Below are 20,988 nucleotides of genomic sequence, written 5' to 3'. Positions count from 1 at the left end.
CTTGGGTTGTATTTGTGATCTCAGTCTTTCAGTCATTAACCAGAGCTCATGACAATTGGTGATCTTAGGAACATGAATCTAAAGCTCTTATTCTCTCAGTTCTTTCTTCAATGGACCAGTGCAGCATCTGCATGACTGCTGTTGTTGCCCCAGTTCATTTATAAATCTCCTGCTTCCCCTTCTCCTCTCTCAGTAACTTCATTTGCAGAAAATTAAAAAAAAAAAAACTGACACATGATGTAAACTTAATTCAAGACTTTATTGTTTAAGAATTGTAAAGATTTTGTATTTAAAAAATGTAAAACCCAGAAACCACAGAGCTTCTCATCATAATTTGTGGGGAATAAAAAGAGCAGAAGAATTTCTCTCTAAATGCTATTTTCATGCTTGTGAACCAAAGATAAACAACAGCAAGTAAAAGGTGAAACTAGGTGTTGGTGTAAGTTGCAGAACTCATTTCAACCATCAGAAGAGAATCCTCTGGATCTCCTCTTGTTTGTGGGACAGCAGAGACTTCAGCTTTGGCATGTTTCTTTTTCTTCCAAGCAAAGTAGATGGGAATCCCAATTAGCAAGAGAATGACCACAACTGCTCGCAAACCACATATAAGCATCTTATCTGTTAGGAGACACCAAAATCACATGTTAGGCAGAGCTGGGTCTGCTGTTGGTTCAATGTACATTGTTTTCATGTACCTACCCTGATGTCTGTATCCCACTGACAGAGCTGCAGTTAATAAAGAAAAAAATGAAGCATAGTATGATCCAACAAACAAACAGTTCAAGACATAATAACCATAAAAATTTAATTTGTGCTTAATAACTTTTATTCATAAGGTTCTCACTCACCACAGGTAGACAGCCTGTGTTCTATGAAAACATTACTGACGTTGTTCCTGACTGAGCAGACCAGATGTCCTGACATGTGCTGTCTCAGAGTGATGATGTTACTCTCATTATTTACAGAAAGGAGCTCAGCATCTGTCAGTGTGCGTCCATCCAGAGTCCAGCTGTACTGAGGACTGTCCCCTCCCTCAGAGGAGCAGGACACCCTCCTCTCTCCCTGGGACAGACACTCAGAGAGCAGCAGGACAGAGGACACAGGAACTGAGAAAAACACACAGATGAGTTTAGATTTCAAATCGACATTGCAGAATTAAATCAGTCATTCTTTATAGTCTTCAGTGGAAAAATATGTATAAACCGTAAAATACATGTATGGAAAGATATGGATTACTTCAACAATATTAAAGTTATATTCATATCTATTAATGGCTTCATTTCACAACAAGGAAAACATTACCTTGAACAAACAATTGTAGAGTCCGCTCATCTGATGCTTTTCCATCTGAATCAAAGCTTTTAAGGCTATAATTACCGCTGTCTGTCCTGCTCAGATAATTGAGCCTAAGTGTTCCATTACTGGGAAAAAGCAGAAATTTATGTTCTATGATATTATAAAGAATCCTTTTCTTTCTCACATCTAGTATTTTTAATGAATTCTTTAACAAATGGTATCGAGGTATTTTTGCGGTGCTGTCCATCAGCTTTATCTCCACACTTCCTCCCAAAGCTCCATAACACTGAGCTCCATCCTGTCTGCCATCACAGTAAGTTTCCACACCTGCAACGACACAAAAAAAGGAAACAAAAGCAAAATTATTTGAATGGACTGGCAGCACTAACAAATGTTTACCTGAAACAGAAATGTTGTTATTGCAGCTACTGTTTGTCTGTGTTTTTGTGAAGATGCCTTTATTGTTGCACACATGAGTAGCATGGACCTCTGAATATTTCACTGTTTGGGTAGACATATGGTGCCACAATAAATCAATAAAATCATAGATGGTATTGTAACTGCCATTTAACTTTTTTTTAAATTTTTCTTACTTTGTTAGTAACTGAAAATGTATTTTTTTTAAAACACACACACACACACAGTCAGAACACTTTCTGTTCTTTACAACACCTTTAAAAATGTGGCTTCAATGTTCCAGTTAAAATGAAATTCCATTGTGAAATATGTGTATAAATTAGAGAGACAGACAACAAGAATCATATGAAAATGTTTATCTAGAACATAACTGGTGCTTTTGTGGTTACTGAATGTCGTTAAGTAAATATGCGTTAAAGAAGGCGCAGACAACTGGGGTCCAGGTAATGGTAATAAAAATTCAGAGTGTTCTCACTCACCACAGGGAGATATCTTCTGTTCTTTGAAGACATTACTGACGTTGTTCCTGACTGAGCAGACAAGACGTCCTGAGACGTACTGTTTCAGAGTGATGATGTTAGTCTCATTATTTATAGAAAGGAGCTCAGCATCTGTCAGTGTGCGTCCATCCAGAGTCCAGCTGTACTGAGGACTGTCCCCTCCCTCAGAGGAGCAGGACACCCTCATCCCTCCCTGGGACAGACACTCAGAGAGCAGCAGGACAGAGGACACAGGAGCTGAGAGAAACACACACAGATGAGTTTAGATTTTAAATCAGAATCTAGGTCATTCTTGTTTCTCTTTAATGGGGAACAAACATAAATCATACAATACATGTATCTGAATTTTCTGTTTCATATCTATTAATGGCTTTACTGTATTTCTAAACAAGGAAAACATTACCTTGAACAAACAAGTGTAGAGTCTGCTCGTCTGATGCTTTTCCATCTGAATTAAATGTTATAAGGCTATAATTACCGCTGTCATCCCTGCTCAGATAATTGAGCCTAAATGTTCTATTACTGGGAAAAAAGAGAGACCCATTTTGTAATACATTATAAAGAATCTTTTTCTTTCTCACATCTAGTATTATTAATGAATTCTTTAACAGTTGGTATCGAGGTATTTTTGAGGTGCTGTCCATCAGCTGGATGTCCACAGTTCCTCCCAAAGCTCCATAACACTGAGCTCCATCCTGTCTGCCATCACAATGAGTTTCCACACCTGCAAACACACAAAAAAGGAAACGAAAAGCAAAATTATTACAATGGACTGGCAGCACTGACAAATGTTTACTGAAAACAGAAATGGTGTTTTTGTGGCTACTGCCTGTCTGTATTTTTGTGAAGATACATTTATTGATGCAGGCATGTCTGTGACTGAAACATAGTTAGGGTTCAAGCCTTGAAGAAAAGTAAATTACTGTGTTAGAACTGAGAGGAAGAGAGAGAACCATTATATTAATGATACTAGAAGAGGTTTTTGAAACTGACAACTTAAATTCCCAAGAAATTCACGTTTCCGTATTAGGTAGTGTAAGATAAATTGTGACGTCCTATTAAAATTGTTAAAAAAATAAAATAAAATAAAATAAAATAAAATAATGAACTGCATGAAAATATTTTAATTGGCACTGTAGCCCTAAAAACATGGGGTCCAATAGCCGTGTCTCAGCTTAAGAAAATCCAACATAGTTGTTATGTTTCCTGAAAGTGCTGTTCACATGAAGTGATGTCAGAGTTTCCTATTATAATTAAAAGTGTTAATAAAGAAAAAAAGGAATTAAATGAAATTAACTAAAAAGAAAGAAAATGAAGGAAAAGAAAATGAACATGCTCTATATTAAAACATTCCTAAACTGCAGATGTATTCAACAGTTCCTGAATTTATTTTAAAAGAAATACAAAAAAAACGATTCCTCGACTGTTTTCAGCTCACCATGAGACAAACCCAGCAACATCACTATCAATCCAAGCACAGCTTCCATGTCTTCTTGCTGTTCAGAGTGTGTTCATACAGTTTGCAGCATAAATAAAAGAAATGACTGATACTACACATCAGTCGGTGTTCACAAACTGTATGTGGAAAGGTGATAAAGGAAGTAAAACCAAGAGCAGAGACAAAATAACATCAGCTTCTTCTTTCCCACGTTTTGTTTCAGATTTTTTTTTTGTTTTTAATTTATTTTACAAACACAGGAATGCAGAAATATTAAGCCATATATGTATACACTTACAGTCTCATTTAAAGGTTTTTCTTTATTTTCACACATATGGAATTAAGCAGTAAACAAAAAGTGAACTAACTCAAAGCATGTTTTAGATTCTTGAAAATAGACACATGTGGAAAGGTGATATAGGAAGCAAAAGCAAGGGCAGAGACAAAATAACCTCAGCTTCTTCTTTCCCACGTTTTTTGCAGTGTGCATATGTATATATATATATATATATATATATATATATATATATATATATATATATATATATATATATATATATATATATGTACATATACTAGTATATGTATAGTATAGTATAGTAGATACTATATACTTACTGTGCTATGTGTGATGAAAAAAAAAACACAACAAAAAAAACAAGAGCATTGAATGAGAAAGTGTGTCCAAACCTTTGACTGGTAATCAAGTACTCTGCATTGTCCCCTCAGCCTTGTTAAATCTAGGGCTGAGGGAACCAGAACCTGAACCTTAACATTACTGAAGCAGTGTGGCATCATGTTAACAAAGAAGGAAACAAAAGTCAACATCCAAAAAAGAGCCTGAAATTGTGTTCTTTGTATTTATGACTGCAGATTTAATCAAAAGAAAATTTTTATTTTTTAAATTCTACAATTAAAATACTAATAAAAATACTTCATGATGAGTTACGTTTGTTGCTTTGAATTTGCTGCAACGTCTTTTTTTTTCCTCAAACATTTTAAAATTTGTCTGTGTTGAAACTTACTGGCAGCTAACCCCCAGAACATTCCCTTGACCTTGCTCCTCGTCAAGGTCAGCCACCCAAAGTGTCTCCTAAATCCCCTGATCTCTCCCAGCCTTCATGTCCTTACTCTTTTGCTCCCCTCTTGTTTGAACGTCTTGTTTCTATCTGTCTTTGCTCCCTCCGCCCAACCAAGGCAGCATGAACTGTTTCATCTGTTGCTTTATATGTTGTTTTATCATTTTAGTTTTTTTTATTATGGGTGATTTTTTTGAATTGGTTCTTGTATTAATTCTTGTAGTGTCTGTTATTACTTACAATTTCTTGTATAAACTTGTTCCATGTAGAATGTATCTATCTATCTATCTATCTATCTATCTATCTATCTATCTATCTATCTATCTATCTATCTATCTATCTATCTATCTATCTATCTATCTATCTATCTATCTATCTATCTATCTATCTGTCTGTCTGTCTGTCTAGTTTTGATTTGTATTTGTTGAAATTGCTGGTTTTCTTTATTTATTTTGTGTTTTCTTTCTGTGAAGTTCACCTGTGTTCAGTGTGTCAGCTTTGGTTTTGATTCACTTCTTGTTTTATTTCTTTGGTCATCTTCTGTGTCTCATGTCTAGTTTTACTTCTTCTCTCTTGATTATTTTCAGCTGTGTCATAGTTTCTCTTCCATGTCATCTTCCCCCATTACTTTTTTGTATTTATACCCTCTGTCTTCAATTAATTCCTGCTATTATCTGCTCTTTTATTCACTGCATGTTTTTTCCTGGACTTTCTGGGATCCTATTCCTATCCTATTCCTCTTTTGCCTCCACAAATCATACAAAATAGTTGTTTTTTTTTTCCTATTTGGAAATTAAGCCTTTAGTAGATCTACAATTTATGCTATAATCTCCATATTACACCATATTATAGCTATTTCTATAAATAAATAAATTATAATAAATCTGTTGATGCAGAAGGCTTCAAGAAAGGACAGATATGGCCTTGGCCATCAGGGAAACCAGGAGGCAGTACAGATTGAGACTGGAAGGATACTACAACAACTCAGATTCCTGATGCATGTGGCAGGGCTTGCAACACATCACTGATTTCCAACAGAGTAGCAGCAGGGTCACAGTCCGCTGCAACGCCCTACCAGATGAGCTGAGTGAGTTCTACGCTCACTTCGACACCCTCAACACCAGCCAACATAGAGGGATTCTACCAGTAGAGGCATCACAGAGCTCCTCACTAGTGATGGGAATTCCGGCTCTTTTTAGAGAACCGGCTCTTTCGGCTCCCAACTGGCTCTTCAGGTTGTTTTGTTGGTCTAATTAATTTATTATCAAAAACCATATAAAATTATGCAGAAAAGGAATTACTAATGTAAAAAAAATGTGGTTTTATTTATATACGTTTATATATAAATATATACAGTAGGCCCTAGAAACAAAACACCAAAACACATTGCTAGCATTAACTGAACTTCCAAAACAGAGCTACCTAGATCACTTAAATTACACAGCATATGTCTTTTGTTTGTGTATTTATACACAAACACTCATATGTATATATATATATATATATGTAACCAAAACATCACTACTCCTCACTAACTGTGACTTTGACTGAAGTATGCAAGGTTCTGATGAGGGCTAACCCCCAGAAAGCAGCTGGCCCTGACAACATCCCCGGCCCTGCTTTGTGGGTCTGCTCTTCAGAGCTGACTGAGGTGTTTACAGACATTTTTAATGTGTCCCTCACCCAGTCAGCTGTGCCCACATGCTTCAAGTTCACCACCATAGTTCCCTTCCCCAAGAAGAACAACCTAACCTGTTCGAATGGCTATCGCCCCATCGCAATCACTTCAATTGTAATAAAGGAAACTTCTTCACTCTTGGACTGACACCGTCCTGGACTTCCTCACAGGCAGACCTCAGGCAGTTAGAGTTGGTACCAGGACATCAGGTACAAAGACAGTAAGCACAGGGATCCCCCAGGGTTGTGTGCTCAGTCCACTCCTGTACACCCTCTTCACCTATTCCATTCCCTTCCTGTGCAACACTTCCATCATTAAGTTCACTGACAACACAACCATCTTCGGGATGATCACTGGTGGAGAGGAGGCTGCCAACACTTGTGTCCTGGTGGCTGGAAAACAATCTCTCCTTAAATGCTGAGAAGACTAAGGAGAGATTGTTGACCCGAGAATGAGGAGTGACCAGAATGCCCCACTATACATCAACGAGACTCAGGTGGAGAGGGGGAACACCTTCAAATTTCAATGCACCCACATCAGTGAGGATCTCAACTGGACCCATAACACACGGGAGATTATCAAGAAGGCTCAACAATGAGTCACAACCTCCATCATAGTGTGGTACAGGAATAGCACCATTAAGGACAGGAATGCTCACCAGTGTGTCAATAAAATGGCACAATTCATCTGTGGAGTACCCCTCCCATCACTACAAGAACATTTACAACACCCAGGTCAGAAAAAAGGGCAGACAATGTCATTGGGGACTGCACCCACCCACAGCACACGCTGTTTACACAGACGCTACAGGAGTTTGAAAGAGAGGACAACCAGACTAAAAAACAGTTTCTATCCGCAGGTTACTGAATCATGACTAATTGTTGTTCACTAACTAATTATTGAACTGTGATTATCTGCCATTCCCTCATTACTACCCTGTGTATTTAAGCCCTGTGTTTTCCCATGCTTGGTGTCGTGTTGTACCCTCAACTTGCTGTGTGTTTGTAATGTCCTGTCCTGTCCTCCAGCACCTCGGTTTAGAGTTTTGTTTTTGTAAGTTTTATTTCGTGAATCATTCCTCCAGCAATAAAGCTGCGTTTTCAGTTTATTCCCATCTCCAAGAGTCCTGCAATTTTGGGTCCACCACTTCTGCTTGCCTGCCACACAGCCAACCCTGACATGCATGAAGGGAACTTGCAAAGTAAGAATTTCATGCTCAGCGTAACCATTTGTGTTTTGTGGTGACAAAAAATTTCTTGGATCTTGAACATTGAATATGTCATGCTGTCTCTGTTCTTCATTGAAAATGACAGAGTGACCAATATTCTGATTTTGATTTAGATTAAAATAATCATCACATCAGTGATAGCTGTTTATACTAATTTGTATTTGAGCACTGTCAAACTGCTCATTAGTCATTCTGGGGAAGGTGTTAAACATATTGTGAATTTATTTGCACTTGGAATTAGCTAAGAGCCACTTAAACACACAAATCTTTGGTTTTCTAGACTTTGAGTTACCATTGTATTGATAACCAAATACAGCCAGAAAACTTGTTATTAATCTCTGGCTCTCTTTTTTTTTTTTCCACTATGTGTTTTTACATCTCTCTGGATGAAGTCAGTTATTATTTATCTCTGACTCTCTTCCAGAGTATGTTATTTGTTCTGGTTTCCTCCCCTAACTCCAGCCTGTCATAACATATGGCTACCCCTCCCTCAGCCTACTTCTGCTGGAGGTTTCTTCCTGTTTAGAGGGAGTTTTCCCTTCCCACTGTCTCCAAAGTGCTTACTCATAGAGGGTCACATGATTGTTAGAGTTTTGGCTGTTTTATTTGTAATTTTCTTGGGTCTTTTCCTCACAATAGAAAACACCTAGAGGCAACTGTTGTCCAGGATGAGACAACAAACATCCACAATTTTCAGCAAATACCTCAGGTAGCAGAAACCCAAGAAAGAGGAGGAACCATCATGGAAGGACAGTGCCCCTGCCCGGTATGTACCATCAGCAGACAGAGGAAGTGGCTGACATACAGAAATCGTACCAGTGGCTAGACAAAGCTGGAGTGAAAGACAGAACAGAGGCACTAATCATGGCAGCTCAGGAACAAGCTCTAAGATCCATAGAGGCTGGGGTCTATCACACCATGCAAGACCCCAGGTGCAGGCTTTTTAGAGATGTTCCTGTCCAAGATGCAAGCAGGCAGGGCATACATGGAACACCATAACCACGTGGCCGGCATAGTATACAGAAACATCTGTGCCGAGTATGGCCTGGAAGTCCTGAGGTCAAAATGAAAGACACCGGCGAGAGTGGTGGAGAATGGCTGAGCTAAGACCCTGTGGGACTTGTACAGATGGACAAATTGGTGATGGCTAATCAATCAGACATAGTGGTGGTAGACAAGCAGACAAAGGCGACTGTAGTGAAAGACAAAGTGATACTGAATAACAGCAACATCAGGAAGAAGGAACACAAGAAGCTGAAGAAGTACCAAGGGCTCAGACAAGAGCTCAAGAAGATGTGGAGGGTTGAAGGTAACAGTGGACCCAGTGATAATCGGAGAACTCGGTGCAATAACCCACAAGCTAGGCGAGTGGCTCCAGCAGATCCCAGGAACAACAGCTCTGTTCAGAAGAGCGCAGTCCTGGGAACAGCTAAGACACTGTGCAGGACCCTCAAGCTCTCAGGCCTCTGGTAGAGGACGCGAGCTTGAAGGATAGACCACCCACAGGGGCAAGAGGGGAAGATCATGGTGACATGTACATAAATATGTGACCAGCAATCTAATTAAAGACTGAATAACAAGCAAGAAACACAAAATGTGTGCCACTGACAAAACTTTTGGAAACAACTGTAACGATTTTATGATTAAATTAAGGTGACGGCACGCTTCAAACATATGCAGAACAGATGTGGCTGTGGTTATACAATTTTGTCTTACAAAGATCAGCTCTCTGTTTCAGTACTTAAGATATGTTTCCCCTTTCTTCAGCTCAGAAATGTCCAGTTGTTGAATGTTGAAAGAAGAAGTAAAATGACAGCTCCTCAGTTAATATGACTATAGCAATGTTCTTATTGGTTAAAGTTTTCACACATTGTTCTGTGTTGCTGATTTTTAACAAGATGCATTGCAGGCTGTTGCTGACTGGGTGACAGACACGTAACAGAGAGGAGTCATGAAAGCTGTGGTTGGACTGCTGGTGCTGCTGGTCAGAGTTTCTCATGGTGAGTTTGTTTCAGGTTTTTTCACTAAAACTTTATTTTAGATGATTTATAACATGCTTTGCAGAAATAAGACAAAGTGCACACAATAAAAGTTTTAAATGATCCTTTATTGATTAAAAATAATCTTGAATACTAAAATACTGAAATGCATTTCCATATTCAGTAATAAATATGTACACATGCATTTCACACCTCCATCTATTTCTAATGAATTGAGTAAAGTGTGAGGAAAAAGCATGAGTTCAGAAAAGTGTGAATCAACAGCACTGTATAAACTTATTTTATTACAACCTGTACACATGTAGTGCCTTTTTGTGAATACTGAAAATGACATTGATATATATTAACATTAAAACCATCAGTTTCACAAACAAAACATCTCAAAAAGCATTTTCAGATTTTAATGATGTATGAATGGACACTGTGATGATACGGTGATGATGATACATGTTGAAGGTATCTGACTACTGTGAAGTTGTCATTTTTCGAGTACAGTAAGAATGTTTCCACAGAGATACTAATAAATGAGACCCTTTATTAGAACAGGCTCACCAAGGTTGGAGATACGCCATAACATAGTGCCTGGCACAGGGTACTGAAATATCTATCCTGAGTGTGGCCTGGAGGTCAAAATGGTATATGCCGCTATAAGTTGTTGAGAATGACCAAGCTAAGATCCCGTGTGATGTCCTTACAGACAGACAAACTGGTGATGGCTAACCAATCAGACACTGTAGTGTTGGGCATCCTGTAAGAAGAAGACGGCCGTAGTGATAGATGTAGCAAAACCAAGCTATAGAAAGATCAGAAGGATTGGAACACAAGAAGCTAAATTAATACCAAGGGCTAGAGACGATGTAGAAGGTGAAGATAATGGGGAAGGTGGAAGATGCGGAAGGTGACAGCCAGTTAGGGGATCACAATGTCATTCCTGGATAGTCATCTGAGATTACCAAATGAGCACAGTTGTAGGAACAGCAAAGATACTTCACAGGATGCTCAAAACTCCCAGGTTTCTGGTAGAGGCCTAAGCTTGAAGGATATATTGCCAAAAGTTTTCACTCACCCACTAAAATCATTGAATCCAGAAGCTACAATCACTTCCATGGCCACAGGTGTATGAAATTAAGCACCTAGGTATACAGACTGCTTGTATAAAAATTTGTGAAAGGATGGGTCACTGTTAGGAGCTCAGTAAATTTCAGCGTGGTATCGTAATAGTATGCCAATTTTCAAGTCCAGTCATAAAATTTTCTCACTAGTAAATATTCTTAAAAAAGTCCAGGTGATTGGGAATGACAGCAACTCAGCCACAAAATGATATTTCATGTGAAATCACAGCACAGGTTCATCAGGTGCACAGTGTGCACAGGTCACCAACTTTCTGTTATAGACCTCCAAACTTTGTGTGACCTTCCAATAGCATAGAGAGCTTCATAAAATGGGTTTCCATGATTGAGCAGGTGCATCCAAGCCTTACATCACCAAACACGATGAAAGCAGTCGGATGAAGTGGTTTAAAGCATGGTGGCACTATATTCTACAGCATTAGACATGTTCTCTGGAGTAACGAACCGCCCTTCTTCATCTGGCAATCCGATGGATTAGTATGTGTTTGGAGAACTCTACCTGTCTGACTGCAATGTGCCAAGTGTAACGTTTGGCAGAGGTGGAATTGTGGTGTTTGGTTGTTTGTTAGAAGTTCAGCTCAGCCCCTTATATCCAGTGAAAGTTAATGCTGTAACAACAAGAAACTTCTTTACCACTAGGGGCTGCCAATAGTTAAAGAAATAGTTCTGACTAGGGATGGGTACCGGTGTCCGGTGCCATGATGGCACCGGTTCTGACATAAACGGTAGTAACCAGACCGAAAAGCAGCGCACATTTCGGTGCTTTATTTCGGTGCTCTTTTTTCCTGAGCTGTGATACACTTTAGATTCTAGCCAATCATTTTACGTTTCCGAGGATAGTAGGCGGGCCCAGGTACGTACGTTCTTTTAGAGCAGAGCTACAGATTAAAAATGTCCAAGGCGAAGCGGTCAAAAGCCTGGCTGTACTTCACAGCAAAATATGCAAACTCAGCAGCAACAAGTGCTTTAAGCTGATACTGTGATACTGTCAAAGGAGGTAACACCTCAAATCCGATGAAACACCTGGCGACACATAGCGTTTTTTTTAAAAGCCCAGAAATGCGCCGTGTTTGATAGCTTGCTGCAAGACCTCACACCGAGCACATCTACTGCGGGTGGGTTGCCTGTTATCAGACCCGGAGTTAGCAATATCCCCTAAAAACACGAAGAGGAGAGTCCTGGCCCCTAGCCCTGCCAGGGTAGCAGAAATGATGATGGATGATGATGGCAGCAGCAGCCGTTCTTCTCTGCGTGAGTAGCTTAATGTTGTTCGCGTGTAATTTACGTTGAGTAGGCTAACCACGTTATTACATTAATGCATGTAAGGTGAACTAGCAAACATCATCATAGTTACATGCGGCTGTCTTCTTGTTTGATGGCAGATGCTCCCTTCACCCTGGCCAAAAAGGCTAAAATGACCAAAGAAAAAGTGAAAAACAGTTAAACATGAGAGGTTTAGGACAAAGTTTGTGTTTTTTCCATTGTTTAAGCACTGCTTCCAGCCAAGAGTGATACCATAAATGCCCCATAGCTGCAGAAAAGGCTAACATTGTCATCTTTTTACAAAAAACAGCTGAACATGAGAGGTTTTTGGACCAATTTTGTGTTCTCCATTCTTTAAGCACCGGTTTGAGCACCGTTTGAGCACCGGCACCGTTTTAAAAGTACCGGTTTGGCACCGGTATCGGATAAAACCTAAACGATACCCATCCCTAGTTCTGACATAGTAGTATTACTTTGACGTTTAGGTTAAAATCAAATAGTAAACACTCAAGCCCAGTTTGGTTTAACTGTATGTAGCTTATGATTATTCTCTCATGTAAATTTATTTCTGTAAATATTTATTTTTCTGTTAACACTTGACTACTTTTTGTCTTAATCAAACCTTGTTTAGCGTGAATGACAAATTGTTCCCTCTCTTCCTCTCAGTCCATCACATCTGGATTATCTTTTTTCTTGAAGGCTAAAAGAGGAAGAAAAACTGATACCTCTTTCTTCCTCTCAGCATGTGAAAAGATCATTTTAACTTCAGTAAAACCTCACCTCAACGGTTTCACACGTTCTCCTCTGAGGCTGATCACTAACAGGATATATTGAGACCTGTTCACGCAAGAGACAAAGAGATAAAAATGCAGAACATGGAAGTTGTATTTAAACTGTTCTTGATGTTGCTCGGAGTCTCTCATGGTGAGCTACTAAACTTTTTCCATGTGGTGCCTCAATGTTAACTTCTATATTTTATTTATGTTTTGTGGCTACGGGATCCACTACAGCTAATGAAACATGTTTTGGGGTTTTTTTGGGGGGGGTTTTTGGGTTTTTTTCAGTTGAGGGCTTGTTAAACACATTAACAGTTGCTATATTATTTAAGTAAAGTAAACGCAGACAAACTGATTAAATATAATTAAGCATATCAAAAAGTAGATTGGACATAGCACTATGCTGGCAAAAATACACATTTTAATATTAGGTATTTTGAATCATTTTAAAATTACTAGGGTCTTCTTCACAAACGAAGGTAACAACTTCTTTTATAAACAACAATTTTATAATTACTGAGCTTTTTTTCTTTTTCGTTTCTTTTCTTTTGTTGTAAAAAGGCACAGACGAATTGCAGCATTTAAAACATGGACAACAGAATACTGAAGCTACAGCAGCTGTTCTACAAAAGACAAATCAGCTGAAACGTCACTGTCTTTCAGTGACAAACCTGTATAATGCATCTGCAAATACTAAATGATTTGCATACTGTGAGACAGACACACAGTAGCCACAAAAGTGCTATTTTTGATTTAGGTTAACACTTGCATGCTGCAGATGCAAATGTTTACCTTCTAACAGAGACTGAGCTCTCAAAACTGTGATATTATTTTTTTATTTTCTTGACTTTAATTTTTTTTTCTTTTTTGCAGGTGTGGAAACTCCCTGTTATGGCAGACAGGATAGAGCTCAGTGTTTTGGAGTTTTGGGAGGAAGTATAGACATACAGCTGATGAACGGCACCTCAGAAATACATAAATACAAATATTTAAAGAATTCATTAGTACTACTATATGTGTCAGACAAACAAGTTCAGGCTAATACCATAGGACACAGATCTCTCATTTTCCACGTTAATGGAACATTTAGGATCAACAACTTGAGCAGCAATGACAGTGGTATTTATACCCTTCAAACCTTTGATGCAGCTGCAAGATCAACAGGCGAGTGGACTTTACAGTTGTTTATTCAAGGTAATTATTTTCCCTGTTCGGAGATTAAGAATAGATATACATCTAATAGCAGCATATATGTTCTTCATTTAAAATAACAAGAAATGACCAGGATCCTGTTATACTACCAAAATTCATCTGTGTGTTTCTCTCAGCTCCTGTGTCCTCTGTCCTGCTGGTCTCTGAGTGTCTGTCCCAGGGAGAGAGGAGGGTGTCCTGCTCCTCTGAGGGAGGGGACAGTCCTCAGTACAGCTGGACTCTGGATGGACGCACACTGACAGATGCTGAGCTCCTTTCTGGAAATAATGAGAGTAACATCATCACTCTGAAACAGCACGTCTCAGGACGTCTGGTCTGCTCAGTCAGGAATTACATCAGTAATGTCTCCAAAGAGGAGAGAATATCTATCTGTGGTGAGAGAACATTGTGATAATCACAAATATGATCATTTGGTCACTTTCTCTTATATACATAATCTGTTTTTGCTCTCAGGCTTCATTTTCATTAACTGCACTTCTGTCAATGGGACACAGATATCAGGGTGGGTGCATGAAGCCAATAAAACCCTGTGTATTAAACCAACAACACAACTAACACGAGACCCTAAAATGATCACGCAAACTGCTGTGACTGAAGGGACTGACAGAGTGCCAATTGAAAACCCGAATGATATCCTCAGTCCAGCTTTCAGCAGTGCTCAGCTGTGGTACATTAGTAAGTGGAAAATTAATTCTACTACAGTAGATCTGTTAATGTTCTTTTCGAATTTGTTCTTTCTTAATAAAAAAGTGTTTTCTGAATGGTTTGGTTTTGTGTCCTGTTAAAACAGGTATTTTGTCACTGATCAGTGCTGTTCTCTTAGCGTTCCTAATTTTATTAGTTGTGGGTGTAGCAGTCATCTGGGCTCAGAGAAAAAAGCAAAACAACAAACCTACAAAACAAAAAGGTAAGAAAATTCCTGTTGTTCTTACTCATGTAGCTCAGACTGCCTTCTTACATTTTTTCTAAGATTCGAGAAGGTTTAATATCCTTTTGATTTTATTTACAGAAATACACACAAATATTGTTTCTCACCAGCCTCTACCTCTACATTTTTGATTTGCTGCCAAGAGTTTTTAATTCTGGCATATGTCAGTAAAATTTGAGTGCATCATTTATCAGCTGGCTTTAATACAGTAACGAGAAATGTGAGGAAACAGGACTGAGCACTTTTGTTTAAATCTTATAAAAAATAAAATTCAAATTCAAATTTTATTTGTCACATACACAGTCATACACAGTACGATATGTAGTGAAATGCTTAGACAACTGCTCGTGACCTAAAGAAAAAAAAAGGCTATGAATAAGATAGGAAATAAATATGAAAAATTAAAAAGGGTAAATTTAACTAGGAAGGAATAAAATATAAATTAAGGTTAAAAATGAAATAACTGTACAACACAAATTAGAATGAAGGGTAAATTTAACTGGGAAAGAATAAGATAAAATATATAAATTAAAGTTGAAAATAAAATAACTGTACAACACAATACACAGTATAGAACTATATAAGAATGTATGAAGAAATATAAATATATACACAATAACAGCAGCTGTACAAGTATTAACTGGAAATGAAGAATATAGTGACCAGTGTTGTGCAATCCACATTATGTCTTGTGCAGTGCAAATATGCTTAAAGTGGTTTAAGTGATGAAGTGAAAACAATGTCCAGAATGTCCAGTGTGTGTGTGTAAGAACTATATGTGTGGGTCAGTACTGTGTGATTGAGAGACCGTATCGCCTGCGGGAAGAAGCTCCTCCTCAGTCTCTCTGTGTTGGTCTTCAGGGAGCGGAATCGCTTTCCTGACCTCAACAGAGAGAACAGTCTGTTGTTGGGATGGCTGAGGTCCTTCACGATCTAAGTTTTGTGAAAAGTCAAACTACTCAGTCACTGTAATAATATGTTTGTGTTACTCCTTCTTGCTACAATATAGATGAAGAAGATGATGAGGAAGTAACCTACGCTGATGTCAGGGTGATGAAACACCGGGAGAAGGAAATGGAGCAAAAATCGGAGGTGGAGGTGGAGTATGGCCAAGTCAAGTTTTCAAAGCGACCTCTGTACACTGAACCTACAGAAGATGACTGTTTGTATGCCAATGTTCAAAAATCAGATGATTTGAGTGATCATTGCTTTTATACATACTGCACAACAGAGTGAGACGGTGATGTCAAGATGCTTCAGGTGATTCAGAAAAATACAAACCATCAAAGCTCATATTGATTTATGGATCTTCTTTACTTTCACTGCACTTCTCTATCACAACAGAACATCAGTACATCTATTGGAGCTTATATTTGTTTTGGTAAATGGACTGGTTCTTATATAGCGCTTTTCTACTCATCTGAGCACTCAAAGCGCTTTACACAACTTGTGCATTCACCCATTCACACAAAGTGCTTCATAGCTAACATTCACATACTTCGATGGATGCATCTGAGAGCAATTTGGGGTTAGTATCTTGCCCAAGGATATTTGGCATGTAGATAGGGGAAGCCAGGAATCGAACCACCAACCTTCCGATCAGTGGATGACCTGCTCTACCACCTCTGCTACAGCCACCTCGTTTATTTTATCACCAAAATATTTGTGTCCCACTTGTGAATGACTATTCTGCCGCTTGGTGTTCCCACAGTACAATCATCCTGTACCCTGTGCTGAGAGAAACACACCCAGATGTCTTTTGATCTGATTTCTTTGTAGTCGTTAATGAAAAAGTGCAAAATACACATATCTGGTATTGTGTGAGATATATATATATATATATATATATATATATATATATATATATATATAATATACACATATATATATGTATGTGTGTTTAATTTAAATGTTAAACTTGACTGATGATTTTCTAACTGAATAAAAGATTTTACATTAATATTACTGGGGGATAAAAAGAGATTTATTTTCTATAATATCAGGAATAACCTCATTATTTCTTAAATCTAGTATTTTTAATGAATTCTTTAACTTTTTTTAAAGAATTCTAGGTAAATGTTCACACTTCATCCCAATCCTGTCAGCCATCACAAGAAGTCTCCTAACTTACAAACAAAAAAGTAAACAAAACCACAATTGTCATCATGTAAAGGTAATATTGGCATATTTTTACCCAAAGCAGAACTTGTACTTTTGTGGTTTCAGCCTGTCTGTGTTTTTGTAAAGATGTATTTGTTTGTGTGCAGAGGGCATCACTGTGACTGAAATGCATCATTCAAGCGTTCAAAAAGAAAACTAATTCATGTGTGACTAAGAGGAAATCATTCATCCTCCATATAAAAAAAAAGAGCTTTTGAGACTTAATAAATATCCATATTTCAGTACTTTAAAAAGTAGAATAATGTTAAGGACTGTCTCTGCACAGTTTCCCAGCATCCATGCCCTCACAGGAGCACTACAGGAGGAACAGTACCATCTGGTGGCATGCATTTAAACATCTTTTCCACTCAGCAAGCCAGTGAGGGTATAATAGAGACTGCTAATTGAATGACATACAGACAAAACAAAGCTTCATCACTATTCACTCTTTGTCAACTCAGCAGGCAGCTCTCAGCTGAGCTTCTTTTGCACAGCTACAAACTGGCACAACCTGTTTGTAGCTGTCCTGTTAGTGAACAGATTCATGCCCTGTGACAGACTGGCAACCTGTCCAGGGTGTACCCTGCTTCTCGCCCTAAGAAAGCTGGGATAGTCTCCAGGCCCTCCGGGACAATAAATATGATGCTAATGGTGTATTATCAGTAAAGACGTGCCTTTCAGTGTTTATCTAATTTCATATTAATGACCTACAAAAGCAAACTTCAATACAGCAGAACTCTGCCAATTAACTATTCTCTTGATGGACTCGACACAGCCAGATTTGAGGTGTGCAGGTCATCAAAGCTCCAGAGGTGCCAAGTCAGGCTGGCTATAGTTCCAATACATTACAGACAAAAACTCTGACACAGTCTGATACATGTCATAATAGAAAATAGACAGATGGATGGGGCTTATATCATACAACCTGTAATTTGTAAAATGAAAAAAAAAACAACTCATAATGCTAAATAAAAACTAATGTACAAAAGTCATGTGTCATTCCCCTTTTTTATATTTTGGCTCCTAAGAAGCCAGGCTTTCTCATTTAAAAGCAGGATTTAGCAAATATTCGCCAGGATTTCCAGAGGTCTTAAAAAGTATCAGTGATACTCTCTTGCTCTCTCTCGCTTTCTTTTTCTGTTTCATGTGTATATGTGTACATATATAAATACATATGGTGACTTATTAATATATTTTAACAGATTGCAACATTTTATTTGCCTTTAGCTTTTAAATAAAAGTCAAAGATCATTGTCACTATATCATAAACATGTAAACAACAATCTAATTGAAAACTGAAGCAACAAGTATAAAACACAAACTTTGGCCAAAACTGTAACGATAGTGAGTTTTGACTTCATAAAAGTCTTTATTAAGGTGACGACACACTTTAAACATATGCAGAAGAGATGCATCGTCTTACAAAGAACAGCTCTCTGTTTGAGTACTTATAAGGATCGGTTTCTTCTCCTCAGCTCAGAAATGTCCAGTTATGGTATGATGAAAGTGAAAGTAAAATGAGAGCCCCTCAGTTACACCTCAGAGAAAAATAAAGATGACTATAACAATGTTCTTATTGGTTGAAGTTTTCACTCTTTCTCCTCTGTTGACGATCTCTAATAAGATGCATTGCAGGCTGTTGCTGACTGGGTGACAGACACGTAACAGAGAGCAGTCATGAAAGCTGTGGTGGGACTGCTGGTGCTGCTGGTCAGAGTTTCTTATGGTGAGCTTTTTAAGGTTTTTCCACTAAAATTTTATTTTAAATGATTAATCACTTGCTTTGAAGAAATAAGACGAAGTGCACATAAAAGTGCGCATAAAAGTTTTAAATTATCCTTTATTGATAATTAAAAAATTATCCAAATACTAAAATACTGAAATGCATTTCCATATTCAGAAAAAAAATATGTGCGCATGCATCTCATACATCCATCTATTTCTCAAGCAGGGCTTTTCGTAGAGGTAAACGTGGTGTACATCCTGGACAGGTTGTCAGTCCATGGCAGGTTGTGCACACATTTCCGAATCAATTGTATCTTTCTCTTTGTTTCTGCAACACAAAACCAACTTACTCTTTGCATACTTTTTTGTTTGTTTTCATGGCATCGTTGTCATGTCACTTTTAGATCCATTTTGATTTTTATATGTTAAAGTTTAGCTTTTCATCTTGGCTACTGAACTCTCCATATCAACTGTCTTAATAGAAAAAGTGGAAACAATCTTGCTAATGTTTTCTTCTTTTGCCATGATTTCAGTGTTGAGGTTTAACACAATCTGCGAAAAATATTATTTTCAAAAACAAAATTGGAAGGATATAAAATTTTCACCTGAATGTAGAGCAGGAATGAATCAGATGATTTTAAGTTGGACAAAGAGTTCAATATTTGGTTGGAATTCTTAGTACCAATGAGATGATATTGAGTACTGACAACTGCTTTAAGTAGTTTATACTAAGATACTGAAAGCAGATGTCAAATGTAATAGCAATTACTTCCTGTCTGGTCTAAATTTACGTGTTCTTGTCTGAAACTGATCACTAACAGGAAACATGCTCAGTGTAGGTTGTACAAGTTTACATCTGTGTTAAGTAGAGGAGTTTGTCTTAAAGCTGCCTTGTGATTACATAGAAAAATCACCCCCCCCCCCCCCAATAAACAGTCTGTTATAGTATGCTGTTTATTGGGGGGGTTGATTTTTGTTTGTTTGTTTTTTTGCACATGTACCAGCTGTGTTATCAAGTCCAGTATTGGAGCACATTTTCACATCATCCAATAAAACTATAATAAAACAAAAATGTAAGACTGTAACTCATCCTGTCCTGAATGGCACTGGGTGAAAGCCACCAAACATTCACCCAAAACATTACACAAAACTTTAAAAACTTACAGGAGTATAAAATGAACCCCATCAGTGATGTCTGCTTTTAGAAAATTGAATTCTTTAAATCAGATATAGCTTATTTTGCTATTACAACAGAGTATACAATGAAACACTTGCCATTGTACTGTCCACCCAGGTCATTGTAAAATAAAATAAATGGTCTTCTTTAAGTTTTTTTTCGCCTCTCATCCAAAATGTTCCTTCAGTTTTAGAACAGCTGGTGGAGACTCCAATATAATAAACCCCTGATGGTGGCTATCCCAGCAAAGGTGGTCGTGAGGGTTGTTAGCCCACTACGGATCATGTCAGTCAAACAGAGTAATATACCTGAATGCAGTTTAATATGTTAATAGTGGGTTTCTCTAATATTGCGAGGCCTTCATCTTTGTGGAGGTGGCATATTTTGTGATTTTATGCTATAAAAATAAAAATGCACAGAACTGAATTATGACAGTACAGGAAGGTAAGTGTAAGAAATGCAACAAAGGTGTGAAAGTTTGTCAATGAAGTCTGAAGTAGCATTGTTATTATTCACCACCAGGGTGCCATCATTTGTAGAAAAGATTTTTTGAAAGTAGTGTTATTTCTAAAATGCTTAAGTTTTAAAATGAAACAATAAAAGGTCAAAATTAGCGTAGCTGCATTGTGTATTGTGTTAATGTTTTAGTGGAATATAAGAAAAAAGAAATAAAAACCTGATATTTAATTTTTGTAAACATTGACTGTTAAATATCCAAATTGAACTCTTGTCAAGCCGTTAAAGACTAATCTGACAGAGTTAATATTTCCAACAGTACAATTTCAAATTTTTTACATATTCTTCTGTAATCTGGAATCTTATGTAGAGGTTGAAAATGTATTATAATTATTATTAGTAGTAGTAGTTTTAGTATTAGTATTAGTGTTATTTGACTGTGAAGGGCAATGAAAAATCATTTATTTTATTAAATTTTGTCACCTAAACTTATTTCTGAAGTTGATCATTTCTTTTGATGAGTTT

At 37.6% G+C, this 20,988-nt stretch overlaps 2 protein-coding genes across 7 annotated transcripts in view; one reads left to right on the top strand and one right to left on the bottom strand.

Annotated features, from left to right (window-relative positions):
• Positions 1-311: 311 nt before the first annotated feature.
• LOC147337922 (pregnancy-specific beta-1-glycoprotein 1-like) lies at positions 312-3,852 on the bottom strand. The gene is made up of 7 exons (XM_086312938.1): positions 3,652-3,852; positions 2,617-2,937; positions 2,193-2,450; positions 1,303-1,623; positions 849-1,106; positions 700-726; positions 312-618 (listed from the first exon to the last, which is right to left on the bottom strand). The coding sequence occupies exons 1-7, from the start codon at positions 3,698-3,700 to the stop codon at positions 428-430; spliced, it is 1,425 nt and encodes a 474-aa protein (XP_086169064.1). The 5' UTR covers positions 3,701-3,852; the 3' UTR covers positions 312-427.
• Positions 3,853-9,587: 5,735 nt separating this feature from the next.
• LOC147337921 (T-cell surface antigen CD2-like) overlaps positions 9,588-20,988 on the top strand; it is a 30,283-nt gene continuing 18,882 nt past the window's right edge. For 3 of the 6 annotated variants that reach the window (XM_086312896.1, XM_086312888.1, XM_086312863.1), the window contains exon 1: positions 18,623-18,831. In XM_086312896.1, the coding sequence (XP_086169022.1) occupies positions 18,783-18,831 (49 nt within the window). In that variant the 5' untranslated portion in view covers positions 18,623-18,782. Of the gene's footprint in view, positions 9,637-12,474; positions 12,954-13,678; positions 14,000-14,133; positions 14,392-14,470; positions 14,693-14,807; positions 14,925-15,954; positions 16,765-18,622; positions 18,832-20,988 lie in introns of those variants that run through there. The other 3 variants (XM_086312855.1, XM_086312844.1, XM_086312850.1) reach the window with 3 other exon arrangements.

Source organism: Aulonocara sp. 'chitande type north' Nkhata Bay, linkage group LG2 (assembly GCF_057382095.1).
Source record: "Aulonocara sp. 'chitande type north' Nkhata Bay isolate Kocher_YH1m ecotype deep benthic linkage group LG2, A_spYH_male_GT1.1, whole genome shotgun sequence".
NCBI classification, from domain to species: domain Eukaryota; kingdom Metazoa; phylum Chordata; class Actinopteri; order Cichliformes; family Cichlidae; genus Aulonocara; species Aulonocara sp. 'chitande type north' Nkhata Bay.
Note: the sequence above shows the minus strand (reverse complement) of the source record. Positions and strands in the feature narration are given on the sequence as shown.